Source organism: Meleagris gallopavo, chromosome 8 (assembly GCF_000146605.3).
Source record: "Meleagris gallopavo isolate NT-WF06-2002-E0010 breed Aviagen turkey brand Nicholas breeding stock chromosome 8, Turkey_5.1, whole genome shotgun sequence".
NCBI classification, from domain to species: domain Eukaryota; kingdom Metazoa; phylum Chordata; class Aves; order Galliformes; family Phasianidae; genus Meleagris; species Meleagris gallopavo.
The window spans coordinates 3,817,502-3,842,526 of NC_015018.2; the positions used below are offsets into that span (position 1 = coordinate 3,817,502).

The window sequence follows — 25,025 nt, forward strand, 5'->3', positions numbered from 1 at the left end:
AAAAAAAAAAAAGGAAAAATAGGGCTATAAGGTTAACTAAAAAATTCAGATTTAGAACTACGAAACAATTCATAAATTAGCTTGCAGTCCTATGAGGTGCCCTGGCTTAAAAATTTCTATCTGTAAAACATCAGGCTGCTCAAGGACATGTGCTGGGGTTCATTAAAACCTAATTTTTTGATAATTTATTTGTAGCAGCTGGGCAATATACCATAAGCCCAAAAGGCTGAAGCTTTTTGCAGTGTCCAAATTGCATTTTACTGTCCTAGGTACAGGGATCTCCCCCAAAATGCCAAATTACTGAAGCCTTTCTCAGAGTCTCCAGGACTCCAGAGAAGGGCTCGTGATGCAAATCTTACAATGCAAATTTATATCATGAAGCATATTGTAAGCCCTCATTTCTTGTGGTCCCCCTGAAGCCCATGCAAACGAGATATATTCCCATTTCCATTGCAATAAAAGAGTGGGCTCAGCAGCTTTCTGAAGCCAATAGCAACAATAATCCCTGTTGAATGCCAGCCTGTTTGGTTTAAATTACATCTGTTAGTACTTCTTCCCAGAGAATTATTTGAATGCAGCAGCTGCAATTCAACTAATTACGAGAAAATACAATGGTTACTTTCTAGACTAAAACTCCCACTCTGGCACTAAGAGCTTTAAAAACCGTGGTACCAAGTTTGGGTCACCTGAACAATAGGAACCAGAGGCCTTTTTATGCCAGCATCTTTATTTTCCTTAAAAAAGATATATATGCAGACAAATCTTGAAGAGAGCACTAAGAGAATTTTAGATGAGGACTGCAGATGCAAGACAGGAAAGAAAATCACCACTAGAATCATCTTTACTTTAAAAATACTACATTAACCTATGGTAATGTAAGGTGTTGGAAATACCCAGCTTCAAAAAAAGAATAATATTGAGTTTCAAACTCATTTCACCTCTTTTTACAAGGCCTCAGCTATTACTGAAGGAAATTTCAAAACGTCCAGGGGTCAGGATAGAAAAATCACAAGGAAGCCTTTACCAGCAAGTGAGGGGTGTAAAGCACATTGCCTCCCAGTTATTTGCAGACTCCAGGTAATGGAACAAGCTTTAGTCCACGGCTTTTGCCAAAAAGCCTGTGCATACCTTCTGTAAATGTTTCCAGCTATTTATGGACTGAATCATAGATTACACTTCTTTTAATCTCCAAATATTTTCATCAAGTTTTACCTTGCCTAATTACTGTCATCAGTGCAGAGATAAGAAGGGGCTCTTGACCAACTCTACAATCAAGCGTGTAGATGAGCTGGCTCTAGAAAGAGACTGCACACCAGCTTCACATGAAGGAGCTGTGTGTCTTCAGCCTGTCAATTCCTTGGTAAATAATTGCATATGTTTACCTCTTTGTGAATTAATTTCAGTTTTTCTTCCTCTGTGTTACATGTGACCCTGTCTCCTCAAGCGTAGAAGATGATAAACCACTTTGAAGATTAATATTTGGACAACCAAATGACCAATATGGCACTGGGGCTTGTGGGCACTGGCTGGGGATTGCCTTTCTCAAAGGGGGAGAAGGGTCCTTGGGGAAAAGCAAGTGGGGCTCATTGGGAGGGCTTTAAACTGAGTCTGAAAGGAGACAGGGGGAATAGCGAGCCTTCCCACGATGAGCTGTGGGATGGCATAGATAGAATTCAGGTACAGGGTGCTAGCAAGGGCCTTGAAGGACCCACTGCCTTGAGAGGTGCCAGCAACACTGCAGTGCATATGAAATCCTATGATGATGAGAAAGTGGCTGCTAGGGCAACTCTAAGGACTCTGTGATTCTGTGATCCTATGGCTCTACCCAGGACAAAAAAGCTCACCTTTATATCTGACCCAGATATATACCATCCCCATCTCAGCATGTTACAAAAGTCATTCTGACATTGCAGAAGTCAGATGTAAGAATTAGAAATAAATAATGCCTTTTCTTGACTTGTAGCTAGTTTATTATTGGGCTCATGCTAATGTTACTAATTCCTCACACAGCATTTACTTGGGCTGGTCACAACACTGAAGTTACTGAAGGGAACAGATAGCTTAATTTGAAAACTTCTTTTTGGGATACTAGCACAGCCAATGTCAATACCAGGCCAATATAAAATGGATTTAGACCCAAAAAATCAAAGTCAAGCCAGCAAATCCATCATCTCTCCTTCCATATTTAATGCTTAGCCCCTCTTGCCAAATTTATATCCTTTTCAATGGCTTGTGGTCTCTGTTTGGAGGCAAAGTATCAGAGTTATATTATTATACAGTTCAGGACAACTTATTTGAGAAGTTCCCAAATATCTTGTACCTAAAATTACACTACGGAATGGGAAAATAAAATAGCACCTAGGATAAATGATGACTGGCCTGCTTTAATAATCATTATCATCTTAATAAGATCACGGCGGAAAATTTCCTAAAATGTTCCAGCTTCTTCCCAATTCTATAATTGAAAACATTTTTTCACTTAATTATAGTATGATTGAGGAAATAATGAAATTTAGCAAGTGCCTAGAAGATGTGCATTTTACAGCTTTAGACTTCAAAAATCAAGAACTTGGTTTTACAAAGCCCAGAGGCTGAGGGAAAAAATGAATTTTATAGTAGTATAAAAATTATATGAATTTAAATCTGAGCCCCTTTAGCTGCCACAGGGAAATTGCTTCATTAGGGAAGTTCTGTCATATAAATGTGTAACATTTGTTTCAGCCTGAACAAACCCAGGAAAAAATTGAAATGAAGGCTGGCCTCTGTCTTAGCGCTTAGTAGAGAGGTGGAATGGGGGCAGGATACAGGGGCCAGGCACATCTCCACCCAGCCAGGAAAGCTGAGCAGCAGTGAGCAGGAGGCACTCTTGTCCCTTCCTGGCTCTCTGCTACACTGGTTTTATTCCCCTCTTTTCTCCCACTGCTTTCTGCAGCAATTTTATATGTGACCATGAAGATATGAAGATACTCCATTGGGTTTGAAGAGAGCGGGAGAGAATTTCTGGCATCCACAACAGCCAAGAGGTGGGAGGGAGCTGTGGTGGCAGGTGGGATGGCAAGCCAGGAGGGTTGTGTCCTGTCCATTTATCTTAGAGAAAAGCAGTGAAATGTTGGACAGAGAAAGAAGATGTGAGCTTGATGAATGACTCAGAGAAAGAAAAGACAGCTGGGGATTGTTGTTTACTTAGAGAGATGGCAGAACAGAGAAGACAATCATAATTAAGGAAATCAGTATGGCCGCAGCATTTGTGCCAGGGTAGATTGGCAGCATGAGAGCAAATGGAATCGAGGATAAGCACAGGACTTAGAGGACAGAAAGAAAGAGGCTCGGCCTTAACCCTGCAGGGCATCACCTGCTGCCAGATTGAGGGAGAAGGACAGGACCATGGGTGGGAAAGAAGTCTTGGTGATCTCAAAAAAGGGATGGATAGGACTTCCCTCCAGCCAAATGCTTGCTAATAGAGCTGATCCGAGGGTGATGCTTTAACAGAGCAGGTAACTCAGCAGTAGTCCTGTCTGTCACAAAGATCCAGAAATAAAGAGTTAACCTAGTGCTGAGGTTGGGCTTCTTGGCTTCATCTCTTTAAAAACAAAACCAAGTCTATTGCACTTGGACAGATTATCTGTATTCACTTTAAAAATATTTGGTGTAGGATGGAAGGATTATTTCTCAGATAAGCATTAACATTCCTAAAATACTGCATAAAGGTTGAGACCCACAAAAGTGCACACTGTTCCCTTAGCTTTCCTAAACTCAATGACTTTAAAGACAATATTTGTTTAACTAAGACCAGAATTTCTAAATGCTTATTTCAATTAGAACAACACAACTAGCATGCAAAGAGATACGTGTAAGCTGAAGATGGCCGTGATTTTAATTTTATTTCCTCTTGAACTACTTTAAATATCAGGAAAAAGCAATTGCTTTGCCACTCTTAATAATTTTCAGCTTTTTACCACTCTTTCTTCATACCTCATTGAGGCACGCATTAAGGCAGCCTTCAGTGCAGAGAGCATCCCTCCCATCTGCGTAGATACTTTTTGGTGGGGAAAAAAAAAGATAAAGAAACATCATTGTTTATCAGGGTGGCACAATAATAAACCATCCCTTAAGTTCTGTTTGCAGGGCTTTGCAGCATCCCAGCTATGAAGGTTAAAGGAAAGCTTGGCAGCACGGCTCCCATTCCAGCAGCGGGGTCGGACCAGTTCAAGCCATGTCCCACACAATTGGCACAGTTACAGCTCATTGCCTGCTTAAAAGCAAATTTAAAATGGAAACTCAGAGGCCCAGATGAAATTTTTAAGGCTCACTAATAACATGGATCATCCTAGAAAAATATTAGTAGGTCATTAATCACCTTCAGCAAGGAATGGTTCTAAATAACGCTTCGTATAACCTGAATCTTTCGTGCTTAGTGAACAGATACCTTAGGCAGATATTTACATCAACAATATACGTAAATAATACACTCTTACTGGGAAAACCATTTTCAAAAATCTGCTTTTGCCTGCTTACTATGGGAGCCAAACATAAATGTAACATGAGCTTTCCACATGGAGTACTGATGCTGTAACAGGAGCACAGTAGTGTCTTTCAAAAGCTATGCTCGGATTTCATGTTTGCCTAAAATAAAACCTGACTTTGTTCAGTGATAAACACAATCTGTTTATTTTTAAATGTTAAGACACTGAGGGTGGTATTTCCAGTTGGTCTCCATGCTTCACGCTCCCAGTAGCTCTGCTGGCTGCAGCTTCCCTTTGGGAACCTCATGGGCACCAAATGGGGACAGGCTGAACAAGATGGATTTGCTTTAATGCATATTGCGTACTTACAAGCTTAACTGTATCATTCACAGGAACAGCCAGTGACACTTATTTTATGCCCAGTGGCTGCAACCAAAACCGGAGCTGCTAGAGCCTGATTTTGCATTGCTAATGTGGAAAGGTTCCACTGAAAAGTCTTGAAATTGGGAAAAAAATCTATCCCAGGACTTAAAAACAATGCTGATGACAAGAATTAATTTCAGAGCAGGGGCCTGGTAGAGAGGTAATTTTCACAAAATACAAATATATATGGCATAGGAGTAGCAGATATTTTAGGAAATTCCTTGTGCTTATGAAGGGAAAAAAGCAAACCTCAAGAAACCTGGTCCAGTGCCTTGCACCTATCATCCAACCCATTCATTTCCCACTGCTCGTGCAGCCAGCACTGCTTGACTATCTCCAGTGGCTGGACCCCCTCAGGCTGCAAAGCTCCCCTCTCTAACACATCGAGAAGAGCTGAATGGCAGCTTTTCACTGGCAGGGTGGATGTAATGCACAGAGGCCCATCCCTGCGCTACTCTCAAACTGACATTTCACGTTCAGCGACTCTTTGTCTATGGCAACTCAGATACGTTTTGCAGGGTGACATACCATGAGCTGGCAAGGTAATTAGCCCTGCAGATATCATTAAATGCATCTACAGAAATTATTTCTCTCTTCAGATTATTAGCTAGATAGATCCACGTGGGCTGAATATTTTTCAGCCGCAGGACACAATACCAAACCATAATTATATACCAGGTTTTCTGCAGCCACAGCTGCTTACCTGACATCCTCTGCTGCAAGAACCATGTCTGCTCTTCAACAGAAAATAGCTCCAGTACTTAAAACTGAAAACGCCCAGGAAGAGGAACCACTTCTTTAACACGCAAAAGCAAAACAGAGAATGAGATTTCTTGTTGCATGGCTCAACATTTTTATATATTACAGCAGAGTGCATAAGCCTTTGCAGCTCACTGAAATATTTTCTTTGGTCTGCATTTCCTGGAAGATGCAGTTCATGCTTGTGTTCTCTGAGTTTGCCAGCTCTCCTGCTTGCTTTCACAGTTGCTCTCTATGCCATAGGCATCTGTGCCTGCACAGCGCCTTTTGGGATGCATCAAATGCTGGCAGGTATTGGCTGAAAAACAAACAGGTTCAGCATCCTGAGGGATGATGGCAGGGCCATGGATGGGATGCACAAGAAGATAAAGGCAGCTAAACAGCTGGAGAAGGAGAACTTTGTTTGCTTCATTAAGTTTTACATGAGAAGTGCCAGGTTAAGCTCAGGTCTGGAGAGGAAGAAAATGGGAGAGGGCTCCTGATGAAGGGCAGGCGGCCCCAAACTTTTGCTCCTTGTTCTTGCTCAGGAAAAGAAAGTGCAGAGCCTGGTCTGTGAAAAGCTCAATTATTTGCAGAAATGCTCCTTGAGGCATGAGGCTGAGTCATAACTTTGTATGAGAGCATCAGATTCTCCTGTCTAGACTTTCAGCAATACAACTTTGAAGCCTTTCGTGTACAAGTGATACTATATCTCTAAAGCCCTGCCACCGAGAAACATTTTAGCTCATCACCAACGTATGCCTCAGACAGAACATGAAAAAAACCTCCAAAAAATCCACAATTGGATACTCCAGGCACAAGTGGATTACGTGCTCTACAAGAAAGCATTGCTTTTTTGATGTCTTACTATAGATTTCAGTGAGCATCACTCGAAAAGGGTGATCTTCAAATGGTATTTTAATATAGTAGAGTTCCTAACAAACTAGAATTAAATAGGCATTCATGCAGACAAACAGCCAGCTCCAGCCTTATAAATATTTCATCCTTAATTCTGAGCATGTCCATGGTAGTTAACTGTATTACTGAACGGTTGGATGGGAGTAACGTGAAATGTGGAGAATAGATTTCCAACATTAGGCTTCCTACTGGCAGTACTCACATGCAGCCACTCAGAGGCCTTTTCTTTTTTAAATCCCAAAGGAAATAAAGCTGCTCTCCATTAGGCTGCTAAAAGGGAGGGATCTTGTCCAGCCATCTGTCTGTGTGCCATGGACAGACGGCAATTCTGGAAGGGACAGACCCCTGAGGAGTTTCACTACAGCATGAGTCATATCCCTTGGAAGGGCCACTGCATCTCTGTAAATCACAGAAACAACTACAGGCTACTGACCCCTAAGTAAAGCCCGGTGTGATGTGCAGCACCCTGAAAATGTCTACAAATTGGAACAGACATAGATTATTTCATGGTGGTGTAGAATTGTGCAATCCATCTAACATTCCTTAAGCGCTAATTTAGTTTTACTGTTGCTGTGTTTTTTCCTCTTCTTAACCCATCAATGTGCGTTTTGCTAAGAGCAAAACAGGTTATCTCCTGGTTTGCAGAATAACAGATAAGTTAGTATCTGAAGCTGAAGAATGTTGTGATCCTGACTTGCCTGGGAGATCAGAAGGGGAACAGGCTGTGCACACACACAGTACAGATACAGAAGAGTCATCTTCCAAACTGCAAAGTGAGGATTCATCTTCCCACAGTGCTGAATATCCTGGGTCGCAAAAGTTACATCGAAAAGTGATTATGTATTGTTCATAAAACTCAGAATGAGAACACAATAAAGAAAATAACAGATGATACGTACTAAATACAAACGTGCACCAGCTAGTTCTTCCAAGCATGAGGATTTTTACTGTAGCTAACTCATAACTGTGTTAAGATCACCAATTTAAATGGCCTACTCTTTCTATTTGAACTGCTTGGCATTCAGAATGAAAGCCACGAAAATTTATCACTCTCTATTTCAGAATTACTTTGATATGCTTCTATACATTCTGTTTTTGAATCACAAGCCTTATTATCACAGAGTCTGTAGAACGATCACAAAATGACTCGGTATTGCATCCCAACACCAGGCTGCTATGCATGCTAGCAGAAAGGCATTCAGTTCTCTATGCATGAAAATTTGATAAAGGACGGTTGTTGTAAAGGGAGCCACAAGCCTGATGCGAAAGGCCAAATCCATCCTCATCACAAAGAGGAGACCTGAAGAGGAGCCACATCAAGGCATGCCCTACCTGGGTTCATCTACGCTTTGAGTCCTTTACCCTGGGAAGTAGCCATCCCAGGAAGAGGAAGAAGCAAGCATCATTTTTGGAATGCCATGGGTGCATTGATACTCAGGACTGTACTGTAAAGACGTGCATTGCTGCTTACATGATTTAGGAGCTGGGCAAAGCAAAGAGATGCAGCATAAAAGCTTCGCTCTTTTTTTTTTTCCCTACGATTACATACGGTGGTAAACCTGCTCTGAGGGTTAGCCAACACGAATTATCCTGTCTGCAGCACACACTGCAGCTGGAGGGCTGTGAGTCCACGCACCGCTCACCCTGCAGACACTCAGGCTTGTGCCTCTGCATCCCCAGGAAGCAGTGAAGCAATGTTATTTGTTTACTCTAGAGCAGTCGAGAGAGAATTATAAAGCTGTGCTGCATGTTTCGGTTTCACTTAATGCTTACAAACCTGAGCAGAGCTAGAAGGAGGATTTTCACGGAAACATTTTGCTAAGGAAATGTATGATTTCCTTCTATAAGCATTTTCCACCCTCTCCTGTTTTTTTTTTCTCCCAGCTAGAAACGTGTCATAAACCAGCACTTCGAATGAATGATTCGACACAAATGTCAACGCTGTTCAAAACACACAAAAAAAATCAGTGAAATTTGCTGTGAGACAGAAATCAGCATTCCTTTCCTTTAGGACAGCCTTCAGGACTCGGCCTGCACCAGAAGCAGCCTGCAGCCCGTCATGACCACTTCACATTCCCCGGGCAGAGAAGCAAATTGCAGCCTAAGGCTTATGCTCTTTTAAATAAGCAAGAATTACCAGTTCTGATCCCTGCAATCATTTCTATCGCTAACCGGTTTCATCCCTCGAGGAGACACCCCCCAAATTGTGCTGCTCTAATAACTTACAAGAACATACACCTCATATGAACGGCGCTCTAGGAGGTCAGACACCTAACAAAAAGTAGCAATATAACACCTCTGTGGTATTGCCTGCGCATTACTTATTCCAGCAACACGGCTCTGATCCAAGCTCTGAAATAATGCTAAGGGATAAAGACATCACAAGAAAATTCAGGGACACTAACTGCGGCAAGCGGACGTTCAGAACAATAAAATCCTCATAATTTTGCTTGCTTTCATTTGGCAAAATCTTGCTGTCCCATGTTTTATATATATATATTAAACTCAGCAGGAAGAATAGCATGTTTGCCCTGTAGGACTGTATTACCAAAGGAAAACAAATAGACAGTTTCAGTTCCCAGGGTATAATTCAGACTTTAAAAAAAAAAAGCCAGATCTAGTAATAATATGTGCTCTTATAAACTAATGATTATTATCTTTAAGACTCAGAAAAATTTTATTTACGAACTTGAGTTGAGTCATGACGTTGGCTCTGAGCATGGGAGTCCTGGTGGACGACAGGTTGGCCATGAGCCAGCAGTGTGCCCTCGTGGCCAAAAAGGCCAATGGCATTCTGGGGTGCATTAAGAAGAGCGTGTCCAGCAGGTTGAGGGAGGTGATCCTCCCCCTCTACTCTGCCCTGGTAAGGCCTCATCTGGAGTACTGTGTCCAGTTCTGGGCTCCCCAGTACAAAAAAGACAGGGATCTCTTGGAAAGAGTCCAGCGGAGGGCCACAAAGATGGCGAAGGGCCTGGAGCATCTCCCCTATGAAGAAAGGCTAAGTGAACTGGGTCTGTTCAGCCTTGAGAAGAGAAGACTAAGAGGGGACCTGATCCAGGTTTATAAATATCTGAGGTGTGGCGGCCATAGCGGTGAGGCCAGTCTCTTTTCAGTGGTACGTGGAGACAGGACGAGGGGAAACGGACATAAGCTGCAGCACAGGAAGTTTCGCACGAATGTGCGTAAGAACTTCTTCACGGTGAGGGTGACGGAGCACTGGAACAGGCTGCCCAGGGAGGTTGTGGAGTCTCCTTCTCTGGAGATATTCAAGTCTCACCTGGACACCTACCTGTGCGACCTGGTGTAGGGAACCTGCTTTGGCAGGGGGGTTGGTCTCGATGATCTCTAGAGGTCCCTTCCAACCCCTACAATTCTGTGATTCTGTGAGCATGACTTCCCTTGTAGAAACTGATGCAACTTTATATTCCCTATGTTAGGAGTAGGAAAGCAGTACTTTGGATTCACTGCTTATTATCTCCTAATGGCTGTTTTTTCCAAAAGAACATTTCTGTTGGACAGACTAAATAAAAAGCCAGATGTTTGTTTTCTTTCCCTCAGACAATACAAAAAAGCAGATGATTTTGTGCAAAGGCCTTCTATTAATGGGATTGTCTACGTTCCTTCAAAAACTGATGTATTGCCATGATTGTGTATTTGATGTAAACAGGCTTCTGCAATGCAAAGCGGCTACTCAGAATGCAGAGCAAGGCAAGCAATTGATAAGACACAAAGGACTCCAATTCTGGTGTTCACTGATCTTGCTTAAGTATATAATCATTTGTTTTCCCATCTTAATGCAGTGTTTACCATTATTCAACTGGAATGGGTTTTGTTCAGCATTATTACAAAATAAAGCTGTGTCTGATTTCCAAATCAAATGCCCTGAAATTCAAAAAATGTGGAACCATATTTGACAATGAAAAAATCAAGCAGCCGAACCCCACAGTTTCACAATTTCATTGCCCTACTCAATTCAGCCATTCATCCAGCCCTACTCAAGCTTTTTCCAGTGTTCGTCTGAATGCAGACATTGAAAAACCCCTTGTGGATATGGTTTTTTTTGCTAATTACTTCACTTTTTCTGCTTGAAAGTGTGGATGTAGGAGCACAGAGAATTGGCAGAACACATCCTGCAGCCGAGCACAGGCTCAGCAAGCACCACACAGCCAGGAGGGAGGTGCAGTAATCTGGGTGAGCAGTAGCTGTGCACCTCAAAACTTCCCCTCTAGGATAGGTGGGAGAACACATGGACAAACTCTCATGGCTCTCAAGATAGTTTAGTTTAGGAAGAGCATTTGGAATATAAAGTCGGGTGTGAGACCTTTAAATGACACAACAGAAGTCACCTTAAAACCAAAGAGCACAAAACAAAGTACCAAAAACTGCACGTATGACTCAGCTTTTAACACACCCAAATCAGATGGTGTTGCAGTTTCCCTCATTGCTGTATTGCTATTGCCTTGATCCTAAAGAAAGCTTTAGTCTATGCAAGTCTGGGAGAACAGCTACTGGACACCCTGCCACAAATCTAAAACGCTTGCTAGGGAAAACTCACCTATACCTGCCTGAGTATCCTGTATCACGGGGACATGAACTACTAAAAACCAAGTTATGGACGGAATAGCTGTTTGCCAAAATGTAGGATGCTACTGCGCTCAGTTTCTTCTTGCTGCAAAGAACTTGATATAAAAATTTGACTTCTTGTTAAAGAAAAAAGAGGGATTGAGTTTCAGAGATCTTAGCAAGTCATTTGAGATGCTATAAACTGCAAACACAGTAAGATAAAACAATTAGCTTTGGTAAAAAGCTTGCTGCTGTCTGCAAGCTCAGATGATGGGCTGCTGAGCTCTCAATCAGTCAACTGCGTGCCTAAGAACTAGGATGCATCTCGTGAGAGGAGCAGATGGCCCATCCAAAAACGAACAACCCTCCCCCATCCAGAACCAACCCCCCAAATGGCATTTCTTCTCATCTTGCATACTTAAACCATGGAACTAATTGCCACAGAAGGCCATGGATTTTAAAAATGCTTACTTGAGTTTGAAAGTAAATTGCAAATCCATCAAGGGCTGTAAATCAAAGCCAGAGCTCTGGTTCAGGACGTTGTTGCTTTGCCTTTGGCTGTTCTAGCAGAAGGGACTCTGAGCTAGATGGACCTTCGGTTTCACCGCGTGTGATCAATCGATGGTCCTACTTAAGGCAGCAAGAGTCAATACTATCAATTCATTGCTGTCTGAAAAGCATAATGCACTCTTCATGGCTGTAGTTGCAACGCTGCTCTCATAGGCAGGATGCTGTTAAAGCCAATACCTCTTGTCCCTTTGTTTCCTTTCATCCCCTTGCTCCTCAGCTTCTTCAAGGGGTTTAAAAGGAACTCTGACTTTTACCAGGTGACAAAGGCACAGCTACGTCTCTGTAGCTATGAGCTGGAGCATGTGTAACAGGAATTGGTATGAACCTGCCTACTCATTTACAGGCTGAGCCCCTAACTGGGAGCCTCATCACTGCCACGGCCATTCCCTGTGCATTATGAGCTCCTTGCAACAGGCTGAAAGTATCCACAGTGAGCTCCTGTGCAAGCCAGTGTACTACTGGCTGGTGTTTTATGGCAAACACAGAGTGAAGCATCTGCAGAAAACAAAGGTACTGCACTAGCAACCACTACTTGCTTGCAATAATTAAACAGATTGCCGAGGCCCTGATGAAGATTTCATAATTCACTTTCCAAAAGTAGTTATGTTTTTGGGAATTAATCTATAAAATGTCTTCATCTGTTCCAGAGCAACACTCTGCCTGAGGACCCTGATAGCAGGGCACTGACCCAGGCAACCAGCCCAGATGGGATGCAGAGACAATTAATGGTGCCTAATAGAAAACGTGGTGAGCACTCATAAGACCAAAGCAGAAGTCTCCCTGCCACCACCCCGGCTCCAGCAGGGCCAGATACTTGGGGAGGATGCTGAGCCCTGGGGAGCAGTAGATGGTGACACTCCCGAGCTGTCACTTGGCCTCCTTGCTTCCAGCTGTCGGGGCTCTTGCTCTCCCAAAGCCTCAGAGGATTTATTTCAGGTCTTTGCCAGCAGCTTTCCGGAACCCGTTCCGACTCCCGGAGCTCCCAGTGCTGTGGGATGAAACCGCTCAGTGCCACACTGCCTGAATCAGGGCTCCCCTGGGCTGTTCTCAGACCATTAACCTTATTCCAAACCCCTAAGTTCCTCTGCCATCAAAACCCATCAGCCTGCACCCCTGTGAGCTGCTCCCAGGCTTCGCATGGCATTACAGACAGAGATCCATCTTATCTGGAGGAGAGGGCAGGAAATAAGGCCATCGTGGCTGAAATACCTTTTAAGATTGCCTAACACTGGTAATAAATGTAAAAAGTAGCTGATGTAATGGATAAAATAACTTCCTGCAGGTCCCTGGAGACCGCATGCCGGATGTACAGTCAGGGAGCTGCACAGGAGAAGGGCAGCTGAACAGTCAGAGTAAAAGTCCCATTATTTAGCAACAAGGGCGATGAAGTGTGCTTCCTCCTATAAACTGAAGATAAAAGATGATTGTGCTTTTAAATGTACTCCCCTGCACCTCAATATTTGAAACACTGCTTCAGTTTTGTGAGCACCACCCCAATGGGCATCCTGGTCCCCATCACAGGCTCCTTTTGCTTTCTTACAGCCCCCTCCATGCTGCCAGTGGTGTGACACCTGCTTCCCAAGAGCACTGACGGCTTCCAAAGCACAAAGAATCAACCAACATACTTTTAGCTGGGGCCAGAGTAGACAGCGGGAAGGAGTACAGGCATTGTTTGGTTTATATTTTGGGAACTTGAAAGCCACAGGGGCTTCTTCTTGTGCCCAAGGGCTGTGATGAACCCCATGAAAGGATGAGTAATTTTCAATTCTGCAGTGTTACAATGCACGCAGCCTTCTTTTAAGCAAGTGGGCAGACTCTAGGAGCTTATATCCATAGGATAGGTAGAGGTAAAGAAACCTGACTTAGCTTTCAACACTGAAAAACAGCAACTCAAAAATCAGAACAGAGCAGAGAGCTGCTGTGCGGTACATTGTGTGTCCCAGGAGAAAAAAGAGAAGGATAGGTACTTCTCCTTGATAAAAACAGAAATTGAGCTCCTGACCTGTAACACCAACCTGTGCTGACACTTCTGTTCGCCACTTACACATCTGTGTGAGCACCTCTCCCTGCCTGCCAACAAATGCCTCAGAGCAATAAGCACTTCCAGCCGCCCTTACCTTTTCCTTCTCTGAAAAAAAAAAAAAAGAAGTCAAGGTAATTGGGTTGATAAGTCAACAGAAGGTGAGATTTTAATGGAAGCATAGCATTGAGAGCAAAGTGTCCGATCAGGGTGAAACATGGCTCTGTGTTCTCTGGGAGGTTCAGCCAAGGACTTTCTCCGTCCTTTCTCTGTTCACAACTCTTCAGGCACAGCGAGGGCTGGAGCAATGACAGGGCATTTAGCAAACTGCAACTTGCTAGATACATCCCAGCAGATGATCTGTAATAATCAGAAATCTCTGCGTGTCCAACGATGGGGTAAAATAGGAAACATCTGACAGCAAGGGATTATGAAATATACCCAGTGTTACTGTGAGCGTGAGGAGTAATTTGAACAGGAGTACCCATTTTACCAAAACAGCCAACAACAAAGCAACAAAATAAATAAAACTGAAAAACAATTAAAAATAGCAGCCACCACAGCTGGTACTTTTCCTTTGCAGGGCTGCTACGGCTGCTGTGAGTTGTATGGGGCACTGAGTGAGGGGTGCTGCACTGCAGAAAATAATATTTCAAATAGATTATGAATCTGTTTTACCATCCAAATCAGCTATTTTCTAACTGCTGAGTAACAGCTTTGCTCCTTTGTCATTTAAACCAAGTAAATAAATCTTTGCAGTCCTTCAAAAGCTATTGGTGAGCAACTGCAGAAAAGTATTTCTGGAAGAACAGAAGAGAAATTGGTAAAAGGGTAGAAAGTGAAGAAAAGACAGCAGGGTGGCAAGGAGGTTAGTTAAACAGTTTTCCAGGTTTTGAAACTTCAGTTTTTTGATTACAACAACTATTGGGTTCTTAACTGGGGAAGAATTAATACAAAGGTAAGTTGAGCAGGAGCAATGTTACAATCCCATAAAAACTTGCTGTTACTGCAGGGAGCAGACAAAGAACATCATTAGCAGAATCCCAGCACCTCTTGCAGTATTTCAACAAACTTAATAAAAATGATTTATTTTGGAAGCTTGCTTATAAACTGAGTCATAGCAAGAGAAAATAGTAGCATTTCAGAAAAATAAGCAAATCAATGCCACTGTCGATACTCTAATGCCCTATTGATGTCTCATTTTCATCTTGGCTGCCAGCTAAAAGATCTTTTAAAAAGTTTTGGGTATTGTATTTAACTCCTGTATTAATTTAGTTGGAAAAGTAAAGCTCTGATGTTGTCAGCTGATATAAAGATGCATTAAAGGTGCTCACTAATTCAGAGGAGCTCATTAAAGAGGTTAAGACTGGAGGCACTCTGGACTGTAATGACCATGCCCTGGGAGTTTGTGATCTTGAGGAAGACAGGCCTGGCAAAAATCAATGTTGAGACCCTGATCTTCAGGAGAACACAATTCTGGTTGTTTAAGGAATCACCAGATGAGATCCCCTGGGAAGCTGTTCTCAGTGATAGAGGAGCAGAGTGGAGCTGGCAGCTCTTTAAGGAAGCCTTTCTCCTTCCCCCTTCCTATCCCCTAATATAAGAAAAGCAGCAGAGGAGGCAGAAAAACAGCACAGCTGGGCAAAGACCTGCTGGTCAAACTGAGGGGAAATAAAGGACATGAACAGGCAGTGGGAGCAGGGATGCGTTACCCAGGAAAAATACTGGGATGCTGTACAGACATGTAGAGATGGAATCAAGAAAGCCAAGGCACATACAGAACTGCACTAGGTGAGGGATGTGAAAAATAACAAGTGGTTCTACAGGTACACTGGTCAGCAGAGACAGGCCAAGGAGTGTATTTTCTCTGGTAAATGAGAAAGGAGAACTGGCTACAGCAGAAACGGAGAAGGCTGAGGTACTCAAAGAGTTCTTTACCCCAGCCTTCACTGTCAGCCAGGCTTCTCATGCGTCTCATCCCTGGACCTCACATCCTTAACCTCTTGGTAGGGCAAAATTCCTCCCATCATAAAGCAGAGCAGACATGAGATGGCCTCATGAGGTTGAACTGCAAACAGTATATTGAGCTGCATCAGAAGAGGGGTGGCCAGCATGGTAAGGTACATGATTGTCCCTCTCTATTCTGCCCCCCACATGTGGAACTTTTGGAACACGTCCAGAGGAGGCAACAAAGACAATCTCACATAGAAGAACCTCTCATATGGACAGGTTGAGGGAGCTGGGCTTGGAGAAGGCTCAAGCGAGTCCTGACAGTGAACTACCAGTATTTAAAGAGAGTTTACAAGGAGAGAAATCAACTTTTAAAATGGGTAAGTAGTGATAGGACAAAGCAGAATGGTTTTAAACAAAAGAAGGGAGATTTAGATTAGGTGTCAGGGGAAATATTTCACTGAGAGGGTGGTGAAGCCCTGGGCACAGGCTGCCCAGAGAAGCTGTGGATGCCCTATATCTAAAGGTGCTCAAGGCCAGGTTGGATGGGGCCCTGGGCAACCTGGTTTAGTGCCTGATTTAGTGAGTGGCAACCCTGCCTATGGGGGGAGTTGGAACCAGATGACCTCTGAGGTCTCTTCCAACCCTAGCCATTCTATGTTCCGATGATTTCCTCATTCATTGCTTCTTATGCCACTTGTCCCTCCCCACATCACAGTTTTTTCTGCATGTACATAGCAAGGAAACTTTCTTTTGACTCTACTACACACAGCTATTGCTAATCTATTTCATCTACCATGTGAATTATCAGCACACAAAACATACAAGGGATTTTTGGGGAGGTAGACAGAGGTCAGGTGCTTTCTGTAACAGCAGGAATGCAACTACACAGGAGCCTGCAGAGCTGGAGATACAAATGGGAAGCAGCACAAAAACCTCTTGAAAGATGTGCTGCTATGTCCCACGAGAGACTAGCACTGCTGCACTCATTTTCAGATCATCACGAAGGTAACAAAAAATGTATGTATGTTACAGTAGGAGCTGAAATGTCATTATAATTGTCACCATGGCAGAGCACTTTGTCCATGACCTGAGGGCCAGCACTTCCTCTTCACCTTATGCACCACAGACATTGAAAGAATAATACATTTTGTAAACCCTCTGTTTTATTCTTTAGAGATGAGGAAGCAAGGCAGAGGAAGCCCTGTGCTGGGGTTGCCTTGGCTGGGAGCTAGTGCTCCAGGTCTCACGCTGGACCAACCCTCCACCACTGCTGGAGGCAGGCAAACTCCCAGTCCCCACACCTTTTCAACATGCCACGCTGGCAAGACATCATCATCTCTTTTGACAGGCTGTCACCCTGCTATAGTTTTGCTTGCTTAGATGTTTCATTTTGGCTTGACTAATGACACAAAAAACCATCTACAGGGTAAATGCGTGTTCTAGGGGGGGATTTACAAATCAACACGATTGAAGCTGATAAACACGACTGAAGATGATAAACTCTAAGTGAAAAACAAATCATTTTCAAAGATAGCACAAATTAGCAAACTAAGCTTTGTTTTAATAAATCTCTTTTGCCTCCCCAGCATCTGCGTCAGCCACACTGAACTAGCTACCTCTGGTGGTAAACAACTTAAAAACACACCTTTCAAAGGCAACAGCCTAGAAATAAAGCAGAAGAGCATTAAAACGAGCAAGCTGCCAATTTTCATCTCGTTTTTTGGAAAACATCTCTGAAAGAAGCGTGTAATGTATTTGTGAAAGTTTAAATCAAAAGTCTAAATCCTCTATGTTTCTGTAACTCTTTTTCAGTATGATGTGCCCTCAGCATGTTTAGTAATGTTAATATAAATGTATACATATTTTTAGAGTACCCAACCAAGGGCTTGCACAACCAGGCACACTCTTTCACTGATTCTTCTGCTCTTGCCACCCCTGAGAGATCTGCAGAGCTTTTAGAAGTCCTCTCCGCCAGAAAACAAAGCACTCATCAGAAAATCCCACTTGTTGGACTTCATCTTTGGATGCATTGATTTCTAGCTCAAGTCAAAGTGTTATGAACCAAATTATCAGTATTGCTTTCAGAATCCCTCCTCTGTTCACCAAGGCAGGCTCCCACATTGTATCTTCAAAGCAGAAGCCCTCTGCCATTACTATTTTGCCCTAAGACTTTGGAGCTGGTTTCCCAACTTGATAACCTGGTTTCCAAACTTGATAATCCTTCCACCCAGCATCTGAGGTTACAGTTCTATCCAAATACATGATATAAAAAGTAACGTAATAGTAGGGAAGTAATGGCTCAAACTACTGCTCTTTGGGTTTGGCTAATGGGAAATCATTTCCAGTTCCCTCTCTTGTCCTTTTTAATTCCTTTACTATTCTCCCCAGGACTGTCCAATGCAGACTGAAACATGTTTTCTATCTATGCAGCATAGTACAGATGATACTCCTGCTCAGGAATTCAGCTGTGATAACCACCAAAGCAGCACAACATAACTATTAGCCAGTTTTAGTAAAAAGTAAATTGGCCATAAGGCTGCACTGAGTTCTTTTCCATTGCCGATTTGAATGAATTTGTTATTTCCCTGTTGATACAAATAATTATTGTAAATGGCAGTAAGTTATTTTTTTTTCAATTAAGAAAATATCACGAGAAGTAACTGATTGTGAGTAATTGCAAATGACACACTGGTAAACTGTAAATTATACATCTGCAATTTCAGATTTAATCAGCCAGGAAGGTAAGAGAGCAGTGCAATAGTTGGGAGCCCTGACTATTACTGTAAGGTGATGGGGCTGATAATTTCATGACTTTTTTTGTTCCTGCTGGCGTGAAATAGGATACTGTGAAGTAATGTCTACCATCTGGTGCAAGTAAGAGAAACAGAATAACGTATATCAGCACTGGATTTCTATGGCAGTATAAATATTTCTAGCAGAGATTAGACAATATTTGTCATCCATCTTCCTTCTGTGCTGCAATATGCAGAATCAACACTGCAGCTTTTATTTTACACTGTCCAGAAAGAAATGCCTTTAGTTGCTATTACATCCTCCACACATGAAATCACAATATACAACCTAACAGTTTCAGTAGAGCAAACTCATTATTGAAAATTCAAATACATACAGACGAGTATTTGTTGTAAATTCACTAATTTCAGTCAGTTAGCCAAAAACCTTTATTTCAAATGCTGAGAAATTATCCTAAAGGTGATGTTGCGTGTTGCTACAATTATTCAGGGATGCCAGGTATTTTATTTCCTGTATCTGGTCTTCAAAAGATGGAAGGTTTGTCTGCTCTTGATATTAGTATTAAAGGAAGTTACCAAAATAAGAGCATATATTGAGCAACTATGTTATTTTAGAATTAATGCATAGATTTTCAGAGGCAAGACAAGCTTTGTGCTGGAGAGGACTTGCTGGCTGCCAGAAGTGACAGAGAATTTGGGCTTCAAGCATCCTGGCTTCTTTTTGGAAGATTTGAGAGGGAGAGAACACATTATCACAGTATCCAGAAGACCAACAGCTTGCATGCACAGATAAGAACTCAGAGTGAGATGAAACATTTGTCGGCTAAGATTAATGGGTGCCCCATGCTCCTGCCTAAAGCATGCTTTCCTATTTTATTCTTATCCTTTCCTATAGAAATAAAGTGTATTTTTATAATCTGTTGAATATAGATTTATAGTTGTTATTCTCTTAGTTGTTCCAAGTCATTCCCAAAGGAAATTGTTTATATAAAGCAGGTCACACATACACAATTACCACCTCCATCAAAATCCTAGATACACAATAAGACAATTTGAAACACACCACCACTGCCCTGCCTTCAGCTGTCTACCCCATCTCCACTGGGCTGTAATAATGTCCTTGACATCCATGAGAAACATGCCCAAACTGCAAAATGTCAACCTGCAAAATATCAAACATTTCAGATCTTCAAATGTATGATCAGGAACGGCGCCAAGATAAACTATTTTCTTATGCCTACAAACAAGGCAAGCTCCACACTTGGCCACCAAGTTGCAGGAAATCCTATTCCCTCATTAAGGCACAGCCTCGTTGCAATATACAGCACTAAGTGACAAAGCACAACTTCAAAGGCGTAACACCACTTCCAATGTAATTCTAGGCTATTTCCAGATTGCAAGAGCCCTCCGAGGACCGCAGAAGTCCTTGGAAAATGATCTCAAACTAATTGCTACATCAGAAGGAGCACTTACCATTGTAGTGCTTTTTCTCCAAACCAATCTCCTTTTCCTAAAGTACGGAGAAAGACTGGATCCTCGCTGGGGGAATCTTCACGAGTGACGTTCACCTGTTGAAAAGCCAAAACCCCCAGCATTTAGAAAACTTTTCATTAATGAATAAAGCCTATTTGTTCAGAGAGGGGTTAGTCATCCCCCACATCCCTCAGGAAACGCTCTGGTCCATCTCCTCTCTGCGAATCAAGTAATTCTCCAGGCCTGCACTCTTCCCCATCAGCAAGCAATTACTAATTCTCTATAAGCCAGTCTCAAACCATCCAAGAAAATGAATAGTTATTTTCCACTAAGATATCTGCCACTCCTGGAAAAACTCAGTACGTGTGTGCATTCAAAGGTTTTAAGCTCTAAACATGGAGTTGGCTGCACAAGCACCATCACTGGCCGTATGGAGTCAACAGCAGAAACAGATTCCAAATACTTTATGTGTATAAGACAGACACATGGCATAGGTTTGTGTTAGCTTTGTTCCACATGATTTTTTGCATTGCTAAGTTCACTTAAGGCAAAAAAAATAATAAATCTACATTTAGTCATAACTGAAATGAAACAGTTTGGAGCATTATGGACTGAAGAATAGCTCCTTCGCTTTTCATCATGTCCTGAATTCAGAGAGGAAATAATTCTAGCTAGAGCAAAAATCACATTAAAGGAAAATACCATCTTATTTTTTATTTTTGCAGTAGAAGAAAAGCAGTTAGTGCTAATGAAATGGAGATTTTTAACCAATGTAAAATGTTGGATGGCACATAACCTAGTGCATGCCCAAGTATGAGAAGACACTGCAACAACAGGCAGGCTTCACATCTGTGAGCGATGACACCCTATCACAGGGGGTCCTTTCTATTTTCTGAAAAAAATATCAGGAGAAAAACAGTAATTGATCATCTAAACACGCTTCTACTTTGTATTATCTCTGTAAGTGGCCCTGACTCCCCAAGCCAGCCTGGGCTATAAATCCCAGCAGCCGTGTGATGACAAAACCCCAGCACACTGCTGGGAGCTGAGGATGGCATGGCATCTCTGCTCATTACTAAGACTTCACTTAAAATGTGTGCTATGGATCTAGTGGCCCTCTATGACAAATATTTTCTCCTTTTCATCTAACTTTTATTAGAGGGAACTCATGTTTCCTACGGTGTATCCAAGTGGGTGAATTACAGCAATCAGGGTGCAGTGGGGATCATCTCCCCTGCCATTAACCAACTATAAATTGTTTTGTCCACCTTCTGTTTACAGTCAGTAGAATAGCATTTCCAAAGTCTGAGCTATTCAAAATTCAGGTTGGATGAGCAACCCTCTGGAGGATTTACAAGGGAGAATCCTTCATCTCACTTCTCCATTTCAGGCTGTTCATTTGCTTTCATCAGAGCTTTTGGATATGCAAATTCACAAAGCCAAAATCTGAGACTTCAGACACTACCCTTCTGATTTAGTTGCACTGCCCTGCACCTTCCCTTGCACGGGTGGTAGAACAGAGGGTTTGAGTCATTAGAGAACACTGAGTACATACTACATTTAACACCTGCAATGACTCACTGGAGATCAGATGAGAGTAGGGAGAGCGGAACAGATGAGCCAGGAAGATTTGTAGCTGATGAAAAACAAATTTGGACAAACAAAGGCAACTTTAATGTGTATTTAAGCCCCTTCTCCATGACCTCTGCTGATCCTAAGACATGAATGCTAAGGGATTATCAGAGTGTAATTTCTGCACAGCTCAATGTGATGACACATCTGAGCAGTGACAGTACCAGTGACGAACATGCACAATATAGTATCAAATTGGTGCCACACCATTGCTATTAAGGGGAAAATGGTGTACTATGGCACAGCATGACACACATGCAGCCCCTTGGTAAAAGAAGGATGCTAATCAGGACAGAGCAGCAGCAGCAGGCAGCAATCAGAAGGGATAAAACTGTTTTCATTGAAGGTATTACTTAACAGATTTCTGCACACAGGCTGTTTTGAACAAAAGTAGATTTATATTCACTTGGACTTGAGGAAACACACTAATAAACATGAGAAATAGCTCCCCAGACATTTTTGCAGTATTAAAAGCACCTGAGGTGCTGCACTTTCCCAATTCTGCAAGAAGCTGCCTGCTGATCACAGGCAGACTCCAACAGGGGAACGTGGATGGGTTAAATTAGTAGCCACATGCCCCACACAATTAAATGACAATATGAGCCAGATCAAGTGCAGTGGATGGAGCTGAGGGAGAAAAAAGGGAAAAGGCTTTTATTATGAAGAGAAATATCCACAAAGCACAGGTTGGAAGAAAAAATGCTGAGCTCAGAAATTTAAAAAATATCACTTGACTTGACTGTCACTACAGAAGCTCTAGCATAAAAGGCAGGACAGAGCTTTCAAAAGTAGCTTTTGCTGCTAGAACAAGATCCTGCTGAATGCAGGAAGTACATGCAAGATCCCAGTTACGCGAGAAGGAGTCAGCCTTTTTTCTGGCTTGCTAAGCCTCCTGGGTCTGCTTTCAGCATAGGCATGAGAGTCATGTCTCTGCCTCAAAAGTCCCAGTCAGCATATACTGATATGATTATTCTGTGTTTCATTGCTACTTTTTCCATGTTTCACTGCCAGTGCACTACTCTCCTATCCTGGGCTGTATCCTTTGCACGGAGAAGTTCTCGTATCACTGCGTAGCTCACATGTCTAAATACAGGCATTAAAATTAAACACTCTCCCCCTTCCTCAGTCACCAATATCTCTTTTGCAATTCAGTGAGGTTGGAAGAAAAAACTAGGCTGAATTTAACCGTCCCTGTGGGAACTTCTGTCAAGCCATCAAGATCCAGATGAGGTTCTGGGAATTTCTCAGCAAACTCATGTGCATTGCTTTGAACTCCCTTTCTGGCCATCAGCTGATACACGAAGATAAAAACAGCAGAGGCCTGGGAGATAAAGCCAATGAGCTTCTCTAGGGGGATTAGAGAGCTCCGGAGCAATGGCCAAGGACGCAAGGACCAGCTGGTTGTCTCCTCCATCCTGCTGGTAAGCTGCAAGGTCATGAGGAGGAGTGGACAGACCAGACAGCTCAACTACCAGTTACCCGGCTGGTGTCAACTACAGGGATTTGAATTTTGCAACCAAGAGACTCTGAGGACTGAGGACTGCTAGGAAGGGATGGAACCACCAGATCAAGTTGGTCAAAAGCATCCCTACCAACAGGCTAGTCTGTGTACCAAGGAGGACTTTTAACACTTGTTGGGAAAGGGAGGTGCATCAGACATGGTCTGAGCAGAAAGGATTTTTAGTGTATATCACAGTTGTCCTTATTCTGGAAGAAGATGAAACCCTACTCAAAAGCACAAGAAAATACCGTCAAATTTGCACCTCTACAGCCCATTATTAGCTTCATTTCAGCATCCTGCTGTGACCTTCTTATTCCCCTGAAAAAGACCATATTTTTTTCTTCTGACAAAGATTAGCTCCCAGAGATGGACGAAAGGATGGTGAAAACTACTTTTAATATCTGAGAGCTAACAGTTAGTACAACACACACACACACTCTTCAACTCTAGATGACATGGGTTTGTTTTTGCCGTCCTTAATTATGCAAGGACTATATGAACATCTGCTTTGGTGCAAACATCAAACCCATGAACCAGGAGGCTGGAGTTGGCCTGCTTTCAAGTGTATTTACCTATTTGTGTTTACTTTTCACGTATCACATCTGATCTGCAGTGGGAAATCAACATGTATTCCGTTGAATATCTCTCTCCTGCTACGTGGAAAGAAGCCAAATGTTTTTCAAGCGTTGTAGTACTACGCCAGCTTAAAAAAAATAGTCAAGAGGAAGGAAAAAGATGGATCTATAAAATCCCACCAGGATTTTATATGAAAAGAGGTCAAAAAGCAAATTTTCCCCCTGAGCAGTGAAGCAGCAAAACTTTGACCTTTTTTAGTTCCCCAAAGAGAAAGCTGAGACTGCTTCGGGTTCCTATTATTTAATTTGGAAGAGCTATAAAAGTGATAGTCATGGGAATAAACTCTGGAAGTCAGTCTTCCAAGAGGGACAGTTGGCAAAGAAAAGTTGACTATTGCAGGGTATATTGGGAAAAAGGAAAAAAAGAAAAAGTCTATGGGATAAAGAAGCCTGCAGAGATTCCGAGAAGAGTAAGGGAGCATCCATCATCAAATAAAAAAGCAAAAATGAAAAGAGAGACAAAGCAGGAGATTCACATGGCATGGAGAAACTGAGCTAGCTGCTTGGGGTGGCACAGAACTCCCCAGTACAGATAACTCATCCAAAGAAAAAAGACAGAGCTTTTTGGTCATTTACTGAGACTTAATAGCTCTTTTCAAATCCCAAAGTGTTCATGGTGAACACGTGTAAAACAGCATGAGATGTATTTTTCTTTTCCCCCCTCAGACCACTCTTCCCTAACTGATACGATGCCAAGAAGTTTAATTAAATGTCAAGTGTTGCAACATTTGTGCCTTGGGGAGGGGAAAGAAAGCACTGGCTTGGCACTGATTTTAAGAGCACATCATGACCATCATGTTTTCCTTAGAAGAGTGTCAACTTACCTTTCCTTTGCTGATTATAAAGAAAGTGTCCCCTCGAGCACCTTGTCGGATAATATACTCTCCACTTTCATAGTGTGTCTGTAAAAAATATATTAAAAAAATTAAAAAATGAACAAGAATAAACATAATCACAGACAGTTATTCAGCTGATAATTAGGCAGTTCTGCAAGATAACACTTAGGGAGACATAGCCCTGGACTGATTTTATCTGAGTTTGACACTGGTTGTGATTTACGAATTGCCCTACGTCCAGCAATGTAATAATTAAAAAGAAGCCATTTGTGTCTTGCCCATTTTTCTTATTATTGTGCTGCTGCCAGCTTTTGCCCAGATGAATTATCTTCAGAGCCTAAATCCACTTGTACTAAGTAAACCTGACACAGGCATTTTTGACAGAGAATACAGTACATGAAATAAACTGCAATAATTATTTTTATAGCTGTTTTTTTTTTATTTGTTGTGGTTTAGGTATTTTCCCAGCATTGCCAGCAAAGATTTTACTCAACAAATAATTTTCGCTCTTTTCCCATTATTTCATTAATTTAACCTGTCTTTTTTT

At 42.2% G+C, this 25,025-nt stretch overlaps 1 protein-coding gene across 1 annotated transcript in view; it reads right to left on the bottom strand.

Annotated features, from left to right (window-relative positions):
- Window positions 1-25,025, bottom strand: part of PRKG1 (protein kinase cGMP-dependent 1) — a 346,287-nt gene that overhangs the window by 90,841 nt on the left and 230,421 nt on the right. Inside the window, 2 exon segments of the mRNA XM_019618026.1 lie at window positions 19,875-19,969; window positions 24,467-24,544. Coding sequence (XP_019473571.1) covers window positions 19,875-19,969; window positions 24,467-24,544 — 173 coding nt within the window.